Source organism: Antedon bifida, chromosome 4, assembly GCF_963402885.1.
Source record: "Antedon bifida chromosome 4, ecAntBifi1.1, whole genome shotgun sequence".
Classification (NCBI taxonomy): domain Eukaryota; kingdom Metazoa; phylum Echinodermata; class Crinoidea; order Comatulida; family Antedonidae; genus Antedon; species Antedon bifida.
Genome location: NC_136229.1, coordinates 20,019,837 through 20,043,988, shown reverse-complemented (window position 1 = coordinate 20,043,988; position 24,152 = coordinate 20,019,837). Strand labels below are relative to the sequence as shown.

The 24,152-nt window shown below is 30.5% G+C and overlaps 2 protein-coding genes across 10 annotated transcripts in view; both read right to left on the bottom strand.

The window, feature by feature from the left end:
• Positions 1–560: 560 nt before the first annotated feature.
• Positions 561–2,700, bottom strand: LOC144841014 (modulator of smoothened protein-like). Its single transcript, XM_078697158.1, has 3 exons — positions 2,579–2,700; positions 1,986–2,198; positions 561–1,572 (listed from the first exon to the last, which is right to left on the bottom strand). Exons 1-3 carry the CDS (start codon positions 2,679–2,681, stop codon positions 1,379–1,381), a joined length of 510 nt encoding a protein of 169 aa, XP_078553284.1. The 5' UTR covers positions 2,682–2,700; the 3' UTR covers positions 561–1,378.
• Positions 2,701–3,832: 1,132 nt separating this feature from the next.
• LOC144840997 (RNA binding protein fox-1 homolog 3-like) overlaps positions 3,833–24,152 on the bottom strand; it is a 59,053-nt gene continuing 38,733 nt past the window's right edge. For 6 of the 9 annotated variants that reach the window (XM_078697129.1, XM_078697130.1, XM_078697123.1 and 3 more), the window contains exons 2-9: positions 23,165–23,467; positions 20,255–20,419; positions 19,994–20,047; positions 15,650–15,742; positions 12,116–12,185; positions 11,607–11,767; positions 9,675–9,854; positions 3,833–7,672 (exon numbers count right to left, since the gene is read on the bottom strand). In XM_078697129.1, the coding sequence (XP_078553255.1) occupies positions 7,628–7,672; positions 9,675–9,854; positions 11,607–11,767; positions 12,116–12,185; positions 15,650–15,742; positions 19,994–20,047; positions 20,255–20,419; positions 23,165–23,467 (1,071 nt within the window). In that variant the 3' untranslated portion in view covers positions 3,833–7,627. Of the gene's footprint in view, positions 7,673–9,674; positions 9,855–11,606; positions 11,768–12,115; positions 12,186–15,649; positions 15,743–19,993; positions 20,048–20,254; positions 20,420–23,164; positions 23,468–23,779; positions 23,970–24,152 lie in introns of those variants that run through there. The other 3 variants (XM_078697132.1, XM_078697124.1, XM_078697126.1) reach the window with 3 other exon arrangements.

The following is a 24,152-nucleotide window of genomic DNA, read 5'->3' as shown; positions in this document are numbered from 1 at the left end:
GTCGAATAATTATCGCTCAATATGCTTTGACCCATCATATAAAGGTTATAACATCTTTGTCTTTAACTAACTTCTATGGAATGTCAACAGTGTCTTCAGTCAGAAATGATGATCGTTGAATATCGTATCATCATTGTTTTAAATTAATTATTATTAATTATATTGCAATACAAAAAATACACAGGGTTTAGTTTGAGTTGTAAAAAGCAATCTTTATTTTTATTCTGTACAAAGAAGAGACTATAATAACATACACACTCCACGTACATTTCTTTAAAAAAAAAACAAATCCACAGTTCTAATATTCTCCACACTTTTCTTGTCAATGATTGTCACACATGAATACTCGACTCCAAAGCTTTAAATTACAATTTTTTGCAGAATTTTCTACTGCACTCTAACCCACCATCCCACTCTCTCCCTGTAAACAACCAATACATGGAAACTAATAATAGCTAATATGAAATTTTCTGTCATATTTGTTTAAATATATTTATCAACATACCCATAACAACAAAAGGCTTTAGTTTTTTACATCAATTACATTCTCTCTCAGATAATTTGTTTTTTTTATAATAAATATTAAACATGCTGCAAAATATTATTACATCAAGATTTAGTTTACTGTACTGCAGGGTCGTAGCCAGCGTGAGGCAGATGAGGAGCTTACCTCATCTGATATTTTTAATTTTCACTACCCACCCCAATTCCCCAGCAGAGATCGTCATACTTTATATTTAAAGCATCTTTGCCTCATCTGTTTTTAACCTCTCGTTATGGCCTTGTTGTATTTCCTTTCCATTGTTTTTCAATAGCACACAAGAAATTTTAGAATTCTACGAATTGGTACCCTGTGTAAAGATAACTAACATTTCACTAAATTAACATAAATACAGTTAAAATGAGAATAAAAGCAGTATTTTCTTCAAATCACTGCAGTTAGTGAAAATTTTTATCGGATTTCATAAAGCTCTGTCTACACTATCAAACTAGTTTGACAAAAAAAGTGTGATGTACCCAAATATGGTAGTTATATGCCCAAATATGGTAGTGACATGACATCATCACGTCCATATATAAGCACATCACATTTTTTAGTCACATAAAATTTGATAGTGTAGACAAGAATTAATTTAGACATATATCCTACTTACTTAATAAAATATATCGTAATTAAGTTTATACTGCTGTATATACTGTAGTGTAATGTCAAAAAAGGTTTCAAACATATGTATGATTACATCTTTAGAATTTTTATACAAGCTCTTTTTTTCTTTTTTTTTCTATAAATAAAATAATATTAAATTATCCCTGTACACTGTATGTACATCAAAAAAGTGTCAATTTGAAACGTCTATCATCACGTTAAAAATGTTGGTCACACATAGAGCATAGGAAGACAGATCTTGCCGGCAAAAAGTAGTGAAACAATTGTCAAAAATATTGACATTATGAACATGATATATGACGTTCCGATGGATACACTGTCTGGTAGTTTATATGGTTCACCACCAATTTCTTCCACATAGAATCCTGTTGGAAATATCAATGCAGCTATGCAGAAGACAACCACTGGATGAAAAAAAAAAGAATATATACTGTGTGTTATTATTTTTGTTGTGATTTTTTTATGTGATTTTATTTGTAAAGACTTAACATTTTTATTGTAATTTATTGAGTGAAGTGGTTTGGAAGGAGTGAATTGCATTACACTAAAACAGTAATACAATTAACCCTATCCCAAACATAAGTAGCAAACATGTCAAGTCCGGTGTGAGGTTCACAGCTTTTGACCCAACCTCAAGCTTCCACGACGCGCACCTAAAATTTCACGCTTTTGCACCAATCGAAACAAGGTTAGAACTGGGGGTGGGGAACAAATAGGAGCAAAATCTCAAGCCAGCAGCAACCTCAAACTTGACATGTATGAAGTAGCCAGTAGATAAAATATTGATGAGAGTAAAGTGAATTAACGGCTCACTCACTTCCAACAAATGCAGTCCACCTGGCAACCTTTAACATCGCAACTTTCTTTAGTGAATACAGTAAAAAGAAACATGTCATTGTGAGACATGCTATTCCAATGATGATAAATGTTAAGGTGATCTTCCACTCTGGACACAGGCTCGGTGGCATGCATATGGGGCTTCTGCCATATATTGTCTGACACTGCTTAGTTAAGCCAAACTTCATATCGCCTATGTAAAAGAAAACAAAACATATTAAATTAATATTATGGTCAACATACACTTTTCTTCTTCTTTCTTGTACTGCTAGGATCAAAAACAAGCAGGAAACACTTACAGAACACCTCAGAGTCACAGTACTACTCAAGTTCTAGCCCATGTACTACACTAGCCTGGGCGAATTACCGCCTGGTCAAGTCTAGCTAGGCCTAACCTAGTCCTTATATACAGAGTCAGGCTCCGAATGCTGAAAGACACTTGTTGGCCTAGGCCTAGTCTAGCCTAGCTACTCTCTAGGCAGCAGGTGAGGCCTAGGCTACTAGCTAGTTTAGTAGTATCTAGCCTAGAGGCTAGGCCTAGTTTATTTGTCAAATTCCTAATCAAATACTCACCGTAATCTTGTGAGATAACCCATTCTGGGTTACCTAAACTAGCAAGTGCAAACACATCAGCAACTATAAACAAAATGGCAGATATAATTACTAATTTATCCATTTTTTGTGATGGCTCCTGCCCGCCGGAGAAAGCAGAAAAAAACAAGAAATTAAACAACAAAAAGGAGTGTGGTAGTTGAGGGCGCTGTACATATGGAACGCAAACAGCGAATTAAAACACCCAGCAACATTAATTTAATTCAAGTTTAACTACTTCATGTAATATATACATATCGTATCGATGTATAACGTTTTGGGGCTGATTTGGGTCTTAATATGTTGGATTTTATTAGTAGAATTAGAATAATAATACTGTAAAGTAAATAATAAGCCTACCGTTATAAGAAATAGAATAAAAGAATAACTTACAATATACAACAAAATACTTTTTTATTCAATAATTTCCTATTAAAAACCATTACCTTTTTCTTTGCACCATTTTTCCAGGTGACATCTTTGTTTTTATATTTTTAGACTTTCTTGTTTTTTTATTGGATATAATGCTTTCAATTATATATTCAATATTGTCTGAAATCTTGTGTCCAACATGATGCCCATGATCAGATTGTACAGTTTCCGGGAAAATTTAATTAAAGAAGACGAACACAAATGTATTTTTCTGTAGTTAATTTTACTATTGTCGGGTAACTTTACCAAACCTTTGCTTTCTGTAAGGAACATACTCAGCATGGAAACATGAAACTGCATGTAATTTTTTATTTTTGAAAAGAATTATCCACATTGTGTGCATTTCAGTAATAGACAGCTGAAAACTCCAGAAATATTAAAAGACTTGTTTCCTTTTATGTTCTCAACAAACATTTTTTGCTGCATAATTTGTGTAAACTGGAACTATATCCAAGGTATCTTAGTTTTCTAGATCTTATTTCTAGACACCCATCATCGGATCTTTTTTATTTCTTTTCTAGTTTGTTTGTAAACCATCGAGGCCTACCCAATGGTACAAGCTTCCTACTAATATAAAAGAAATCAAACATTTTGTTCAATTTAAGAAAGAATAAAAGAAATATTTCATATTCTCACTTGTTCTTATTATTTTTTGTAACCATGTTAAAGGGCCAAGTTTACTTCTAGGGTGGTCCTCATTTTATGCTTTGTATTATTTGTATGTTATTTGATGAAATAAATGTTTGTTGAATTTGAGTGACACTTGCTCCATACATTACAAATATAAAAAAGACACAAGAATAGTTGATGTGACAAATGCATTTAATGCAAGCACAGAAGTAATAGATCTACAAATAACGTTGGTATGAGGCGAGGTTAATCCCACGCTCTTCTTCACTATAATACACATACGGGTACATGAATGAATACTGCTTGATTTATGCACAACGAATACAAAAAAAAAGAAGAAAAACACCACTCAATCATGTAAATTGTGAGGTATTAAATAACAATTAGCCTTTAAATATAACATCTTTAAACAACAGAATATAAATAACCAAAAAAGAGTTGATGAATTACATAAACCAAGACTATATCTACTGTATATAAAATAAAATTATGTGCATGACACTACACCGATGGAAGAAATGTTGCCAAACAAAATATAATCTAAATAAATCTGTGGATTTTGCAAAAAACAGATGTTAAAAGAAATTCTATTGTATCATAATAAATAGAAATATGTTAGCATCCTATTATATTACACTTTGATTCCCCTACCAGGATTATGAGTTGTGGGCATTTTATACAATAGACACAGACAGAGTAACACTGGTGTTTCCCAGAACTATGGTTTTTCTTCATCACAAATTTGGAAAAACACCTTCCACTGGGGAATCGTAAGAATACTTAATCTTCCTTATCTTCTCTAGTGTTTCAATAAAGTAGTGTAGTGATGGGTAAAAAACACAGTAATTTAGAAAAACAATATTTAGAACTAAATTCAACATTGTGGTAATAATATAACAATAAACAACATAAATACTATTGAATACATGTTAACATGTAAACAAACTATAAAAATAATGTTTAAAAGTATTCAAAATAGTAACTGTAAGCACACATTTGTAGTAAATATAATGTCACTTCTCTAAAATATTCAGGAGAATGATTGTCTCTATCTATTGTGACCACTAAGCTGGCATAGAGAGCACACATTTTTAGCAGAAAACATATCGACCCTGGTTTACTGGAACATGGCAAGGCATGAAATTAATGCCAAAATACTTTGTTAAACCCTGGGAAGGAAGATTGTAAATGTGATATAACCTTTGACCCAAATGTATTCATTTACACTCAGGGCACCAATCCAATAGTGCTCTTAAAGCAAACATTTTATTTGACATTGCCTACAAATTGGTCACATTTTTAACTCAAGCACACTAGAGAACAAGCTTAGAGTTTAGTAAGAATTCTCTTCGTTTTTATATACACAATACATTATAGCACACACTACTTCAGTATTTTTTTGGCAATAGCGGTGATGCTAGTCACATGGTCTGGGGATTACATAACTCACTCAAAAAAAGAGCAACAAGTTTTAATCACATTGTTTTGAGTAATGGTTTTCTTTTACAAAAACAAGTTAAGACATGTTTACAGAAAACCCGACTCACCTCTGTCTCATCTATTTATGAGGCATGCTATAGTCTAGCGCCACCGCTCTTTAACAGCACATCTCTCGTTTATAGGAAAAAATTACTAAATATTTCCATGATTAATATTCTCGTTCCTGAATACAAACTTTAAAATTTGTTTTACAAGTTAAAAACACGTCTTTAAAACAAATGTCAAGTTGTGACATGAGTTGCGTAAAAGTGGTTTCGTCTTAAATTGTATCATTCTAAAATCTACTATCACCAAGGTTTTCCAAATAGTACATGATTTAAACACCTCAGTGATATTACTGGGGAAAATTAGCTAAAGAAATAAAACCAAAATGTATAATACATAATGCAATTAAAGCTCGTAACAGAGCTCTCTAACATGATCTTTTAAAAGTCTACAATACGTATACGGGTATGATTATCTAAATTCGCAATGATTAATAAATTTTAACCTAATAGTTTTAGAAGACAAATAGTATACTTTAGAATATAAACTAAACAACAACCTTAAAATATCTTTCTAATAATAGAAAGTTTAAGTTAGAGCACCTACATTATAAACTACCTCTAAAAAGTAATGGCAAAGAACGCAGCAAAAAAACATAAATAAAATAATTTGGCCCACATATAAAGAAGCCTTTTAACACTAAGCATCTACATGGGATATATCATGCATAACATTGCACAAAATTTTCCCTTTTTATTTAAAAGCTAAAATATCTTCAGATTAATAGTTGTCTATTTTCTAAATTTATTTTACAATAATTTAAATATATTTTGAATCCAAAACATCAAAGGCATTGAGATGAAATGTTTTGAAACATTTTTTTTTAGTTCGTAATGCAGTTCTAAAATTTACTACAAGTCTAGAACAGGTTCGTAATGAACATTAGACATACAAATAAATAGATAAGCAGGTTTCCACTGTTTTCTACTAGCTAGAACATTTTTTGAAGTTAACATAAAAATGTTTCATCTCTGCCATCAATGCAACAAAACACTAAATAGCATATTTGAAAATGGATCCATCTAGTAGAAAACAAACTTCAACGAAACCATACTGAAATATCAGAAGATTAACAATTCAAACTGAATAACTTATTCTTTGATACATTTAGCATGGTACAGTTTTCCCAAGACTCACACATACATCTCGGATTGCAGCAAAGCATCTTGGGATACATTTATGTGTCTGGGTAGCCAAAGCACCTTGTGCCTTATGTCATTGCGGACAACTATACAGTTAAATCTTATCTACATCTTAAAATACTTATAGTTTTTATCATTTAATAATCTACAAATTTAAAAATTCTGGAGAAAACACTGTCCAAAAATATATGAATGCTGAATACAGTAATTAAAATTTAATTTAAATATTTACTAGTGCCATGATTGTTATTATTATTATTACATTTATTTAAATGTTAGTCTACATCAATATCATTATTATTACAATTTATCAATTAAATATTTTCTATTAAAATCTTATATTTAGGTTTATACAGAATTACAATTTCGATTTCTATTAAATAAGAATTTCAACTAGATTTTCACCTTCTGTTGAAATAATTTAAATTCATATTCATCACTTTGATCTCAAATTAGCATATTAGTTGTTCTATAAAAAATTGGTAATTTTACAAGAAAATTCTCCACATTTGGAGATGTGTTTATACATAACAGTATGGTATTCCGAAATAGTGAATTATAGACATTCAGTTCAAATTTGTTTAAATACAATAGAGGTTTTTCTCTCTTTTACATTCTGAACAGTGTTATCTCCAGCATTGGGTATCGTCAAAGGTTTGTTATTTTTACTAAAATCAAATAAACTTCTTCCTCTGCTCAGATACATTTCCCTCAATGGTAGACATATAATGTTTTTTTTAAATAGCACCACATAGTAAAAATCCTGATTTTTTTTTCCAGAAATAAAATTCCGACATAGTTTATCAGCTGTTTACTAATAAACAACAACAGTTGTCATGGTAATATCCCATTCTCAGAGTACCGACCATTCTAAATTTCAGAGTTGACATATAAGAAATATTGCGCTTAAATTAACATATTTACCAAATAGGGTAAAATTATAAAATTAAGAAAAAGATGCAATAGTTTTATACTAAAGATCATGTCACTTATTTGAAAGTGTTTGTCTTTACTGTTTTAAATTAAATTTGCATTCATGCTGCAAAATTTCCACCATTTTTGTGAATCACACCCGACAAAAATATAGCGCAATTTAAATTGTTGCACATCATAAAGCACACAAAAGAATATTTGCAATGAAGAACATCCCTGTCAGCATCTGGGAGATGAGTTGTTGGTGGAACATAGTTTTCGTGGACCGGTCTTGCTTTCCGTACAGGACACACACACACTACCATGAGCAATGGAAGGCGGGAACGCAATGAACTGTCAAGAATCACACTTAATAGGGAGTATACCTCGCATAGCCTCCTCTGTATACACTAGCCTAAAATAAGAAATACATAATAATTAGTAATATTTTTCATGGAAATGGAAGAAAGTTGATGATACCATTAGGGTTGCATGGTATGTTACTTTCATTTCAACATGGTTGGTCTAGTGAACATTATTTTGTGTCAAACGTTTTCTTCTTAAGGCCAAATGTAATGAAACAGTAAGATAAATTTACTTCTAAAGAAAATTAAGTTAAATACAACTTATTAGAAAGGTTCAAAATAGATTAGACAAAGAGATTATACACATCAAACATTTTAGAAAAAGGTGCATGAAATAATTTGAAGGAAAAAAAACCAAAGAGTTAGCAATCAGTACAAAAAAGGAGCTTTCTATTACTTCTGAATATTACATGTATGTAATTATTGTATATGTAATTAATGCATGTAATAAATGTAAGACATCATATGTGATGTACTATAAGATCATGGATGTATGGGGGGAGGCGGTGGTGTTTAAGGAAATCCTTTTTTTCTAACCTTTTCAAACTAGGGACTAGCTGCAGTATAGGCTTTCCTTGCCCTTTTTTCCTTTTGCCATGATGTAGTAGTAATGTTTAGATATATATTTTGTTATTTTCTGAATATTGTTAGTATTGTTATTTTAATATTTTTTGTACCTTTCATTAATGAATTATTATTATCTTCAGAAATATTTTTAAAATTCCTGTACATGGATTTACATGGTAAATTGGTTGTTTAATTTATAAACGAAAGCATTATAAAAACTGCAATGAATTAAAATCCATCAATAAAATACTTTTATTTTAATTTTTTCAATGACAAGTATTTGTTTCCTCAAATGATACCATTAGACATTTTACAGTACTTGTTTGGCAAATGCATTTATGATATGTTAATTATGGAACGGACATTAACGCAGATGTATGCAATCATGCATAACAATTCTAATGGCTTTCTACAAATCTTGTCTAAACTTTTATTAAGGTCATTGATATGTCAGTGACTGTTTGAACTTCGAACTTCAGGCAGGAATTTTATTGAGTCATGTAAGATGTTGATATCTATACTACTGTATAACAGAGAGAGAGATTGTACATTTTGTCTGTAATGCAAATGTTTGCTATTGCACGCATCCATACATGAAGTAATCGCCCCGAAGGTATCTTTCCTTACTAGTATAGTACATGGATACAATAAATGAGTATGATTTTTAATTTGGTTGGCTTATAAATTTAGGGTTGGCTATAACTATTTCAGTTGGTATTGAATGATAGTGCTCTGATGTGTGATAGTAATAATGCTACAGTTTACTAATGTAACATGAATATTGTAAAATGAAAACATACAATAAAGGTTGAACAACATCTAATAATCAAACACTAATACAAAAAACAACAATCACTATTTCTAATCAGGCCAAAATAAATACTAGTAAGTAATAACATCATTCATATAAATAAATCAAAAAGAAATACATATACATATCAAAATGTCTAATAAAAGATATTGATAATCGGAATGTAATTTTATGTTTGATTAAATGTTTGACCTCATATTACTATTGTCTGTTATAAGATGCTCGACACAAAGTCTGAGACAGCAATTTGGAAGTGCAATGTGACAGGACTTGGTATCAATCATTTTTTTTTTAAAGATTGTAAAATTTGGAAGTTTATATTTCTAAATGTCTTCATTATCAATATCTTATTCACTTTAGCTTCACTTCTTTGAAAATGCTTGAATCTATTAAAATCATGACCATTTATAGGAATTTCTTGCCAATTATTTACAAATGGTGAAATACCATTTTCATTTGTTTAAATTCTTTAACCATATATGGTATTTTTAATGGTAAATATGGATATATCAAAACAAATTCAAAGAACACAAACATTTCCAAGCAGAATGCTAAAAGTGATTTTTATTTAAAACGTTCAGAAAAATGCAAGGCAAAATCCACCACAAAGGACAAGGGCTACAGACTATATCACTCCAGTGAATATGGAGACATAATTGCCCCTTTGGATTTACCCGTGCAATAGAGGGGTATCTTACCCCGTACGCTGCGGCCGCTGGGCCGATCGTGTGATGATACGGATCCGCATATTCCCTGGCATATGGAATTGCGTAGGCTGCTGCCGGTGCTGCGTATCGACTTATGTAGCCTCCATATGCTGTGGCTGCTGCAGCGCTCTGTAAAAGAAGTTCCGTCTTTGTAGCATAAAGGAAGAAAATAAAGAGATGGAAAAAATTGTTTGTTAGTTAAGCAAACACAGCAAACTATTACAGCAGGCAAACAAGCATATACTAACCTTTATTTATATTATTATTATTATTATTATTAATATTAAAACATAATTATTATGTGTATAAATAATTAGGAATCAGGTGAGGTGAAATAAAGAATAAATTAAACTGTTATGTTTAATTCAGTTATTTCTTATGTGGGTGAAAATAATGAACAATATAATATGAAAACAAAGAAAATGGATTTGAAATACAAATTTTGAAAAACAATAATTTAAAATATAGCCAATGAAATCATAAGAAACAAATAACTGAACTGTGTTAAAAATCCATTCAATTTCATATTTCAAACTTTGGAAATAGCAGTAGCCCTATACACTTGCCATCAAACATATCTCATTAGAGCATTCCTCGTTTACACAAATGGAAGCAAGCCATGAAGAGATAAGTCCAATCAGCATACAGAATTAAGAATACAATTTCAGAGTATACAGTAGAACTACTTTTGTGCAAGGATATGGATGTAATTTGGTCTCATGAAGTTAGTAAAATGTTACATAGTATAGTGTTCAATATTCATGCTATCTTTCAAACCGTTTTTTTCTAAGGTTTAAATAAAAAAAAAACATTCCTACACTGTATCATGCATTCATTGTTAATTTGTTTAAACATGGGGAAATTATAAACTAGTTCGCCATGGTTTAAATAAATTATAATTTATGAAAATACATTGTATTGAAGACTTTACTGAAGAATTTACAGGATATATTGTATATTAATTTAATTTGTGTACAAATTCATTAAAATAATGCTACAGCAATTCATTTATCATTCAAACATATTTGGTTAAATTACGTCATTACAATATTTGTACAACATTCACAAACACAGGCAGAAGATTTATGAAGAAACAAGTTTTATTTTAAGGAATTTCACTTCAAATTCTTTATATCATTCCACGCAGTATTAGTTAAAAGATTTATAAATTGTCATATATAGGAATTACAATACTATTACAAGGAAAAGGATAAAATGAATGTAATAATTTACACATATTGACACGTTTCCATATTCATTCATATTCAACTGTAGGCCTATGCAATATAGTCAAGTTGTGTTGCAAGTGGGATGTTAGTTTATAGATAGTAGATAGAAGATACTGTAGAACATGCAGCATACAAATGTCTTTCATATAATTATTTATAGTTAACACTTTTTGTGGGGTATAATAATTGCTATTTCTTTCTCTTAGGTGTACCACAATTACCAGGAGTAAGTTTTTCACTGGATGAATACATGATACATTTTATCATGCTTATCAAACTTTATGTAACAACAAAATGTGATGTGTCCATATATGGACATGATGATGTCATATCACTACCATATTTAGGAATATCACTACCATATTTAGGAATATCACTACCATATTTGGGCACATCACACTTTTTTTGGCAAACTAGTTTGATAGTGTAGACAGAGCTTAAGTCTCATTTCAGTGAAGTAGAAACAATCCTGGTACTACTACTAGTCACGGATTGTTGTTAACCACCATGCTACAGCTCCACAACTTCACTATTTTATACAGTCAATCCAACCATTGTCATTGAAATAAATACATTTCTTGATAACAGTTTGTTTGGAATAACCAGAAATAATTAGGGGTAGTGGTAAATGGATTCTGAACCAAACAGGACTGTAGTGTCTGTTACATACCTGGTATCTATCTGCTGCCGCTGCTGTATAAAAGGTTTCTGGATAGATTGCAGCTGTTGCGTAACCTGGTACTGGTGGTGGGGGTGCTAATCGGTATGCGGTGTAAGCACCTCTGATTGCACGACCTCTGCCTGCAGCGATTACTGGAGCTCTTAGTACACCTATTATAGATATAGCTTACATAGTTACCAAAGTTAATACATCATAAAACATTTACATAAAACAAAAAATAATAATGGATAATATTAAATGGACATTTAAAAAAAACTTTTTATTTTAAGAGATTAAAATAAAAACAACTGTACAGCATAACAAAATGTAGTAGAACCCCTATTAAAAGGACACTTCAGGAAGTAGGCCGTAATGCTTAGAACATATTTTTCCCCTCGTTTCTTTCACAGGAAAATGTACCCATAAATAGGGTGTTCCAATGGAGTCGTTTCTATTGTAGAGAGTACAACTTTTTTTCTGATAGTTTTAGAATTTAAAAAATTGTTTATTTCACCTACCAGCAAGAGACTCGCCGTTGGGAGTTGGTTTATTTTTATTCGTCATTACTCGTGCTGTAGCATTATTTACCTGTCAAAAACACAAAGGTAAAGAGTCAAGACAAATGTAAAATGTAATCCATGAAAGTTGACACAAAACAAGACGCAACATGTAGAAAGAGGACATTAGATGAAAACATTTACAGGACATTTTTTATACAGATGAATCACAATTTTTTAATCAAGTCAATTTAATTTTTCCAGAAGGTAGTTAATTTGGTTTTCTCCTTTTTAAAACTATTTATCGAATTTGTTAATGGATATAAGCATTTTGTTTCATACTATATTTAATGAATCTATATTACTGTTATAATTAATTATATATTTTCTGCTGAATCCAAAATATGTTTAATTTTATTAGCTTCATATCAAACAATTTGATACATCAAATAGATAGATACTTTTTTATACTAAATATCATTATTATAACAAACACCTTACTTTCTAATTCTTATATTTTTATATTAAAATGTAAACATAATTTTCTTCCAAATTTCATTAATAGCATAAATTTGTATTATTTTTTACTTTTTTCTAATTCTCACAGATTTCATCATCTTTATCGATTCAAATTAATTAATCAAATTTCATCACCGGGCGGTTTAGAATTTATTCTGTGCCTGTGATTTATATAAATGATATCATAATTTTAATTTAGAGGAAGTTAACAATGAGTTTTAACACATTTTATAATATTTACATTGAAGTTATAAATATTAATTTATATTCAGTGACATATACAAATACAGTACAAACATTCAACATAAAGAATTTCACATAATAGTTTTAAACAGTCTTGCCATAGGTACCACTTGTAGATTTGTTTCTGTTATAATTTTTATGTCTCAAAAGTTATTATTACATATTAATAATTAACTGATTTTATTTAAAAGATTATTGGAATTTATTATAGAAAATAGTGCAGTTGACATCAAAATAATGTCTACAGAATTTAAGTAGATAATCTACATGATGTTGCAAAAAGTTTGGATGTGTATGCTCAATTATGTTCAGAAGAAAGTTGTTATCCAGATAACTAATGATGTAGTTTAAGATTATAAGGCCATAATGTTTAATTTATCCAATATTATCTTTTAATATCCTTAATAATTATGTAATTTGAAGTAATTAAGTAATTTTAAATTAAACCTTTAAGACATGAGAAATAGGTAGAACGGACCTACAGTACTGAATACTGTACATATACTGTACACTAAATCTGATGAAAATTTCATCTAGTGTCTAGGTGTACTCAAATTAACTTTGTAGAGAATTGTTTACTTTTTCTTTTTTATGAATATTTTAAATTATATAATAAAATTCATATAGCCGGTCCTAGCGTTTGTTAACCAAGGCAAGACTGTTTCATATAATAAAAAACATACAAATAAAGCATTTTATTTACATCAAAATATCTCGAAAACATATGCTTTAAAATTAATCGAAAAGTTGACAAGCAAAGTTAATTATCAATTGTGGTAATCACTATTAATAGAAATTGGTATAACTTTTTTTTAATATAAATTCTATAATATCATTTTTGCCAAGTATTTTTAAAGTATTTTCTAATTATTATACATTCAAACAGATATAATTTTTCGACCATAACAATATTTTTCTGGAACATAATTGTTGTTTGTTTTCAGAGATATTTTGATGTATTTATTGACATTGTTGCTTGACCTACACTTTAGGAAAAGGAAGAAATCCTAGAAAAATTTACGATAATAGAAACATTGAAAATAGAGAAGATGAAAAAGAAACTTATAATGTATATATAGACAGAATATATATCACTCCTACCTGTTCCGTAACCGTCTGATATAGAAAGAATGTGGACTGACTCCTAACATTCTAAAAACCTACCAGTACATAGCGCCCTCTATTTTGTTTTTAATTCAGACATGTAGAGTTGTGGGTAAATTTTCAGGTCAAGCAAGATAAATTACTTAATAATATGTTAATGTCAAACATCATTTTTGAAAAGATGATTAAATATTATACTATTCAGTTTCATTTAATTAATCTTCAGTTTGAACATGTCAGGGAAAATATTAATTTTGGTTATAATTCCAGCATGAAATTTAATTTTGGTATTCAGGTTTAATATTTTCCACTAAAAAATAATAACCTGCATCTTAGTGTAATATAATTTTGATCTGGGAATACAGGTTGGCCTATTTGGGATAATTTCTGCATCATTGGGAGATACCATTCCTGATGTGGGGTATTAGGAATAATCCAACTTACCATTCAGTTATTCCTGATAGTTTGTCTTGAGCCTGATGGCAGCCAATTTCTTTATAGCGGAAAAATTTTCAAGATCAATTCAATTCTTAATACTGTATTGTTATTAGACTATTGTTTTTTTTTTGTTTCATAGAGACAAACAGATGCTCGCACAAAACAAGAGTGGAAAAAAATCGCATGCACGATGCAGAGGACATAAACCAGGTATGTGCAGCGAGTTGTAGTGGTTACCAAAAAACACCGGCTAATTCATCAAATTCAAGACCGGAGCAAAAACACATTCCAGGATAAACTATAGAGGGCACTAATAATAGCACACGATGGCGGCAAACATCTCTAAAACAACACGTTAAGTAGTAAAAACTAAGAAACTGCTACAAAAATAAAATAAAAAACTGTGAATACTTTGACCGGTCGGTTTTAATCTCTGATCTTCATGGATGGCGTAATTTGTTTTTGTTTTTTTTCACGTTTGTTTTAGAGCACATAGCTTTGTTCTAAGCGATAAGAACTTACCCAACCCTGACCAGTTAAAAAATCAGCAGAATAATAGCAGACAACGTCTTAACCCAAAGCACTTTGAATTGCTTATCCCTCTTTAAATGTTCTTCTGGTAAAACATAAATAAATATATAGATGTATAAACGAGCCGTAGAAGGTCTCGATAATGGAAGTCAGAGATTTGAAAAGTTGTACACCCACTAGGCCTGGCTCTGCGTAGTGGTAATCTTCAAATGTGGGATTATCATTTTGATTTATGTTGCACATGACCGGTTAATTTCATCACGTAAGCGCCATTTCAAACGAAATATAAATCAAATAAAATGAATGAAAATTTTGTCTTAATTAACTAAAACAAACTACAAAATGTCAAAAAATGCGCATTCATCTATGTAGCGTTCATGCCAACAAATTTGCATAAAAAATTTAAATAAATTCATGACACCCAGAAAAAACGGGATAAAATTTTAAGTATGATAGGTTAATCGTGTGGGATCGTTCACGGGTAATAACAAAAAATATTTCTGCGAGCAGGCCTAGTAAAGTGGCATATAAGAGTGTGTACTGGTTAGTGGTATATACTTCACACTCATCACGTAACTAAAAAACATGCGTGGTCTGAAATAAATCACACGAACCAGTTAACACACCGTACTAGAGAGTAAAACAGAAAGATATAGTAGAAAAGAAGTAGAGAAGAAGCATAGGTCACATTAAAGAAGAAATCTTACGAATGACATGCACCTCAATCTTTCGCCCCTCAACTATCGTCCCGTTCAATTTCTCTCTTGCCCTCTCGGCGTCCGAACTATTTTGGAAGGTTACAAAACCGAATCCCTGCATGCATCGGAAAATAAATAATACACATGCAGAACATTATAATAAACCATGCATAGTAGAAAACACAAGTTAATCATATGATCGGTGCGTAATGCAATTGGTTTGAGAACGTGCTTTTTTGTTTTCAATTTGTTGTTTTGGAAAGCCATAAATTTGAAAGTAGTCTCACGACAATAATTCTCAGTCGTGGTTCTGTCCATTCTGTCGACGTTGATCAATCATGGTCAGAAAATAAACTTTAAACAAAATTATTCTCAACATAGCACGGTACTAAAGATCACTACACTCATGAAAAACAAACCAAGTCATGTTGCATTATGGGTACAGGAAACAGGGATTGAAATTGTGTGTCAAAGTTCATTGTCATGATTGGATCATCCAAATTATTTTGGGAGATATTTCTGGCCAATCATGCTTTCTCAGGGTTTATAAATATATATATATAAATATTTGTGTTTCCGTTAACATATAGTGCAGATCAAAATGAATCTATAAAAAATAAGCACATTTATATCACAATCTATAACAAATATTACCAGTAATTTTGTATCATTAGAAATAACATATATTTAGTTCATAACATTTATATGAAAAGCTTGCCTGAATTGGCAACATTTAAAACATAGAGATTTTACTATATTGAAAAAAACATATAATCTATATTTGGTGCTTTTTTTTCAATATTTTTAAAATTCATTTAGATGAGCACTATAAAATTATAAAGCATTTGTGTACAGTATAAATTCATTGAGGAAAAAACATGGTAGTTAGGTACAGTATAATCAAAGTCATTATCAAAATCATAATTTCATATACGTTATGCAGCATGATAGAGAATATATCTGATCCTTTGATATTAAAAAGGTCAGACAATGTCTTTTAGAGAACAGCATATGGTCATTGTTTGTCAAAAAATCCTATTGCTGTTAGATCATACCATTTTTATAATAGGGATGCAAACACATGGCCAGTACCATTAAACTTACGTAAATGTGCAATATGCATTAGCCATCTTTTGAATTACCATAACAAATTTATGATTTAAAATAAAACACCATATGTCTAACATTTTCAGAGCAATTACCGTTAGCGAAAGAGTCAAAATTTTCTAGATCAACGAAAAGAAAGCTTTTTACTGCTCATGATAAATCCAAGTAAAGAAATCATTTATCATTCATACAAACGTCTTTTTAAGATATTTCTATGAAAAATAAAATCTTCCGAAAGATCTAATTTGTAGATTCGTAACCAATTATTGACATTATGAAATATATATGTACTTTGTAGATTTTTTAAACTTGTCATAAAAAAAAAAAATTCTCGGGAATAAAATAATTGGCATCTGGTTTTTTAAGACCAAATTTGAATGCCATTTTCTTTCAATGTTTAAAATTTAAAGACTGTTTTTAATGATTGCCGTATATGAAGACTACATTTTGCTGGTGGGAGAGGCAAGAGGAATTTATGGTCGCACGTTTTCTTAATAAACTTGTATCTATATATCTATATAGTCTACAGCCTTCACCAATGATTTATAAAGATGGTATGATCTAAAACACAAATAGAACACAATTTATTTGGTAAATTCAAGCATAGCAAAACATAACACAAATAATGACAATAGAAATATCACAGGCAGCAAGATTACTAGGAACTTAAGTATGAATTTTTAAAAATTCGAAAAATACGTGCCGAAAAAAAAACATTCAATAGAAACAAAATGCAACGATTCATTGTAAAACATAGGAAAAATGACATAACAGTATCACAACAAATAACACATGCACACTCGGTGTTTGTATGAAATTACCTACTGTATTTATGGACTTAACAATTGCATGACACACAGTGAATCCGTAGCCTATAACAAACATCTTTGTACAGCTACAACCTAAATACATTTTGTAGGGTTACCCAACTGAATAGTACAGTAGGCATACACATATGTTTGATATATTCTGTGGCTTTAGGATTGATGCGGTGTTACACAATTTAAGTCCATTTTGTACTATGTCCTAATGTGTTAATGGTTGTTTAAAATGTATTGAAGATACTATTGTTATTTATTACCACACATTATATAAATTTATTCATTATTTTATTGTTGTATAAAATGGCTTCTTTCTGGCTGTTTTATCAAACCGTTCTGATTATTTTATTAGTATCTCCCTTGAGATCCAGCCACTGATATTCATAGCATTGTCATTTTTTTCAGTAATATGCCTTTGCATTTATTGTGTAAAATTTATATATAACTATTATTTTAATCAAATCTAATCTAATAATCTAATTTCAATGTTTAATGTAATATGGAGTACTGTACTGGCAGGATCTTTAACCCATCCTAACTCTTGATTATTGTATTCATTGATGACTAAATAAGTTTTATTATTTGATTATTAAAATTTATTGCTTAATCAAAGTAATTATAATTTTAGTATTATTTTTTTTCTCTCATGATAAACACACTGTGCAAACACACACAACATACACAGTTTGTGAATTTAAATGTGCTAATTTTTTTTGGAATTCATAAAATATTTTATTGTGGAAAATTGAGATGTTACAAAATGTAATCTATACGTCATTTCTGTCAAACTTGCTTAATGCATTGTTCGCATCGACATTCTAAGAAAAGATTTCTATTTTTCAAGTTACACATTTTATAAAATGAATTTTGATTAATTTGGAAGTTTGATCAAATAATTTTGAGCAATTCCTCCAACCAGGAGGTCAAAGGGCAATCCTCTATATTATTGAACCTATGCACTAAAAATGAGTGCGAGGTGTAATAAATAGGCAGTTTTATGTCTCCGTGAGGACAATCATTATCAGGCAATAGAACATCAAATGCCAACAGTTCAATTATTGCGCTTTCATTTGTATAAGCCATGAATATAATTTTGCTGAGTAGTTATAATACTGCAGTTACTGCAGGAATCTTGAGTGCCCAGATCTTGGATCAGACACATGTTGTTTCACCTTAAAGTAACTGACTGTAACATACAGTAGTACATACTTGCAGTTACTGTAAAGGTTTCCGAAACATGTGGTATACAGGTATTACCTTACACCTGTAGTAACTTACTAATTGTCATGATATTAAAGAGGAATGGCCATTTGCCAATTTGTTTTTCAAATTTGATTCATTAGTTTTATTTTATGTGTAACTTAAAATAGAAATACTACTCAATGGGGCACACAAGTCATGCTCATTACCATATATGCAAATTAAATGAAAGGGTTGATTGGCTCTGATTGGTTCAGTTATTTGTACATATTTTATTCATTTGAATTGTAAACCTTTACAAGATTTTATTTTGAGGGAAATAAAGATTAATTTTAAAAAAAAATTTGTTTCCAAATATAATATTCAAGACTTATTGCCCTTTATGAATTGAATATTGGTGGCAGCCTCTCAAAACAAAAAAGGTAATTACACCATTAATGTTTTAACTACAGGTTTGGGACACAACACATATTCCTCAAAATGTTATCTGTGAGGCTATAATAAGAATTCTGATGATCAATTTAAAATCTAATGGTTTAATTTTTGTTGCAATATAATATGCTAATATTTTGTAAAATTCAAAAACCTGCAAGTAATTATAATATCTGTCTGACAATTAATTTATAACTAATTCAAATAGATCTGAATATTATTTTAGTAGCTATTATGATGACCAGACATGATCAAAACAGAATTTGAAATCAATTTCATAATTATAAATTAACATAAATTTATGAATTTTTAAACATAAATTTAGCATCATTATATACTAGATTGTGATCTAGACAGTCAACTAGACACAGTTAGTTTATTTAAAATTTTCAGCATTTTCTGATATTAAGATTTTGTGTTTATTTATCAATAACTTTATATTAATTTGTTTGTTTTATTTAAAAAATTAAATGTCTTATAGTTGATTTCAAAGTTTAAAATAAATTAATTTTAATAAGCCTTAATACGTCAACCCTTTCATTTTCAACAAAAAAGTAACTGAAAAGTTTAAGGGTGGGGTGGGGTGGGGGAAATAAATAAAAATAAAATTTGCATAAAATAAATTCATGCTTGGATTTGATTGGTCATCTAGTAATCCTGCTGCAAGATGCTAACCAATGGGAGATTTAAAGATCATTGATTGGCAGGTTTGAATTCAAACACATGCATCATGCTCATTGCAGACGCATGCTTTAGAATCAAAATGCACTGATAATGCACAATCCAGGCTGGAGAAAAGAGCCTACCTTTGAGCCTCGTTCGTTGAAGATAATTTCTACATCTAATATGGCACCAAATACCTAAAAAATATGATAAATAACAACATAAACAGTTACTTAGAAAATTAAGCTTGGTGAATGGAATTTCAATAAACTTTTGAAGTTATCTCACCTCTGCCAATCACTGTAATAGTGGGATTTGCATCGGAAATAGAAAATGCTGCTAAACTAGATAACAAGAATACTTATACTAGATCCATGTTAATTCATGACTAGCACGGTACTCACCCCAAACATTTGTCGTAAATCTGGATCTCGGAATCTGAATGGGATATTCGATACATGTAAACGTTTAGGTATTTCTCCCGGTTTCGTTCCGGGAATAGTTTGTGTTGCTTGCCCTGCTTCCGTGGCTAAGGGCGCTTGTGACGTTGATACACTACCATCGCTATTCTGTAAAAGAACATATAACAAACATTTACAAACCACAATTTACAGTTACAGTATGTAAACCAAGAAAGCTACAAATGCAGCAACATTTGCGACATAACTCAATTCTTGAAAATTGCTTTAAAACACAAACTTTTCATAAATGGTTAAAGTAATCAAATGGATTTGAATTAAATGTATTTTATGTCAAACTAAATGTATTGCTTTAAAATTAAAAACAAGAAACAATTTTTATTAGATAATTGAGAGATAAAGAATGACAAATTAAATATTGCATTGCAAAGCTAAGAAGTTAAATTTTATAGCTAGAACACAAATCGGTAATTATCAAGAAATGTGACATATTTTTTATTGAACGTTTAGAAGGATTGCATAGTATATTACACGATAATCTACACTACAGTTGCTGCAGTAATCAGTTGCAGTAAGTATATTTTCAGGTAAACCTTAACTGCTAGATTCAAAGGATAGAAATCAAAAGTGGATTCTGATATGATTATAATGATACTGTAGAAATAATTATGATGATGATGATGAAGATTATGACATGATGCATAATAAATTGAAAGATGTGTGATGACGACGATGATGATGATGATGATGTCGTTTATGGCAATGAAAAGTGTGGAAAATGATGAATATATCTTTCTTACGACAATTTTTCACAAACTTACTGACATACAGTAATCTTCTTGAGGGAATTTTTAAATTATGATTCAAAAATAAGATTTATGATTGCATGTCATCCAATATCATTGCCAATATGCATCACATAGTAATTTTTCTTAATTCCATACAAGTCATTAAAAAGTAGGACTTCGCAAAATTGCTAAATAATGATTTGCTACAGAGTAACGCCAGCTATAACACATCGTACACACACTACAGTCTTTAGGGAATATGATTATTGTTATATTTTCTATTGTAAATTTGCGATGATAGTACATTCTTCATCATTCCTCATTATTGGAAACATTAGTCAACTACAATGTAATGTTACACTACATCAAACAGACTAGCAAGTCTACACCTTCGATATAATTATTACGCGAAAAATGAGGCCATTACGTATAGTTGTATGCGTTTTTTCTTATGCATGATAAGTATGACATTATCTTCAAATGGATTTGCTAAGCAAGAGTAAGATAACACCTTTCGTTAATTCCTTTTTGATGAGAATTGTAGAGGAAATGTGGGAAAAGAATAGAGTTTGTAAGAAGAAAAGTGACATACTTTATTATGTAAAATGTAACTATAAAAGAATTGCCAGGATCTACCTACAAAGAACAGACTTATAGTAGGCATACTGTAGGTTATGAAGATACTTCAGGAGAAAGGAAAAGTGTGCTATAGATTAGAGTACTACAGTATACAACAAACTTAAGACATGCTCCAACCATTATCCAACCTGGACAACTACTGTGCATGCATCTGCCTATTCACACATTTCTAGACCTAACTTATCTACAGTACTATACTGTATATCTATACATACTATTGATGAAGATTATATTCTATCTAAAGACACTATACCAAATTAAGTAAGTCAACACTAGAAGACCATGTTTATTTGGTTTTAAGAATGCAGAGAATCTAAGCCTTGCATAATAAATCGTTTTTAATCATAACTGGAAGCTTCATGTCTGCACAACAAGCACTAAACCTTTAGCCAGACATCAGAGGCAAAATGCCTAATGGTCATAGTGGAAAAAAAACATTTACTTTTAATAAATTATACTGCAACATATGCTTGTATAAATTAAAAAGGGCCTGACAATCTGTTACACTCCAACCTACTACCAATGCTTACAAGAAAGGTCAAATGACATGACCTTCATTTACGCAATACAGAGTAATCTAATAATAATAACATAATAATAAATTGGTAGAATATTTACACTAAAAAGATTGAATTACAGTAAAATGCTTCACAGAAATGTGAAAAGTATGGATTTTGTTGAAGAGCATCATTTGAGTACAAACAAGAAAGCCAGAGCTTACTGATAGCAATTGTTTTAATTATATAGATTCATTATTGAGTGTAGCATGTGACATGATACATATGAGTCATATTAAAAAATCTGCAAGGAAGTAGGTTAAAAATAAACATTTCTTGATTGTAACAAGATAATTGATGCAAGAAAGGATTACAAAAATAAGAAATAAATCAAAAATACAAATTAGTAAAAATAGTGTCATCAGTATCCTCATATGAAATGACAATGTTTATAAATAATTGACAAATTTTCATTTTTATGTAATTAATTATAATTTTCTAACAGATGCATATAAATTGATGAATGATGATGAATTCAGAGAATTGAGGTTAAAGTTTAACAAGTTGACTTGAACATATAACTCTGGAATATGAAAATAAGTGCACAGCCATATATGAGTGAAAATGAAAGGACTATAAAAAAGAGTGATACATATAGTTTACTAGAAATAAAGTAAAGGAAAATCTGTGAAAATGAGAAAAAGCCAACCTAACCTAGAATCAAAGCCGAATTCTTCTGCTAAATATTTATAATAAAAAGAATTAATCAATCAATAACTAGTCAATAGTTAATTATTTAACTTACACAGTTAAGTCAGTCAGAAAAAACACTAAACAAGAGAGCAGATACTGTAACTATGTTGCACTAAATGCTATCACAGGCTTTCATAATTTAATAACATATATATGATCATTAATAACATAAATTATGAAACGTATGATACTTTATATCTAGGCCTATTTCAACTTACCGTGATTGGTATTGATAATCCTGGTTGTGTTGTTTGTTCGGTGCCGGTAGGCTGTGTTTGTACAAAAGTAGTGCCATCTGCGGCCGTGCCAGGAGGGAAGCCTGCTACTGTTACTCCATCTTGTGTTGGAGGTGGCTGTGTGTAACTCGTTGCCTGATCTGTCTGTGCCTGGGCTACAGATGTAGGTACATACGGTGTTTGCACTTGAGGTTGTTGGTAGGCCTCTAAGCCATTCTGTGGTGGGAATGCCTGTGCTTGGTAGGCTGCAGCCAGCTGAGGCTGTCCGGCCATCTGCATAGGATGCTGAAGAAAAAAACAAAGAAATAATACTATTAGATTATATATAAATATACTAGTATATTGAGGAAAAACAGCCTGTAAGCACAAAACCAAGTTTCATTTTCCAAGTGTTGGTTTGAGGCCATACGCGCAGATATTAATGCAAAATTGCGGAAATGACACCATTAAAACTCCCAAGACACTACTGAAATTTGAACAACTGACACAACACGTTGAAACAGTCCGATCTTGCTGACGGTAGTTTGATTCGTAAAAAGCGTTACACATTCAAGACCTAGGTGATTACATCCCGCACGGATTAAATCGTCATCTTACCGAAAAAGCCTGTATAAATCCTTTTAGGAGAATGTATGTAATGCGAGTTATGACAGAATATAATAAGATGTTTCTTCGGCAAATGTTAGGTTAGATAATAGCTTCTACCTTTCAGGACAACTTACAGCGTTTATACTGCACAGACAAACGCTGATTTTAGAGTGCATATAGGCGACAGATTTGACGACTCGTGTGTAGAATTTTCAGTGTTATTAGATATTTGTCTGAATTTTTACTTCTCTAGTCTTTGTCTCTGTGTTTAACAGAAGTCATTATACGCATGAGCGACTCTCGTCTGTTTTTGCTGGTACTGTAAGTGGAATCTCCCATGCAAATCAGAATAATATAAAGCTGTAATAAACACATTTCAAAT

Bases quoted from the DNA above. Each gene is read 5' to 3' on its own strand.
- LOC144841014 (XM_078697158.1), bottom strand. From the start codon at position 2,681: ATGGATAAATTAGTAATTATATCTGCCATTTTGTTTATAGTTGCTGAT. The intron at 2,199-2,578 runs GTGAGTATTTGA...TCTTTTACATAG, and splicing joins GGTTATCTCACAAGATTACG to GCGATATGAAGTTTGGCTTA. The intron at 1,573-1,985 runs GTGAGTGAGCCG...TTTTTCATCCAG, and splicing joins GTGGACTGCATTTGTTGGAA to TGGTTGTCTTCTGCATAGCT.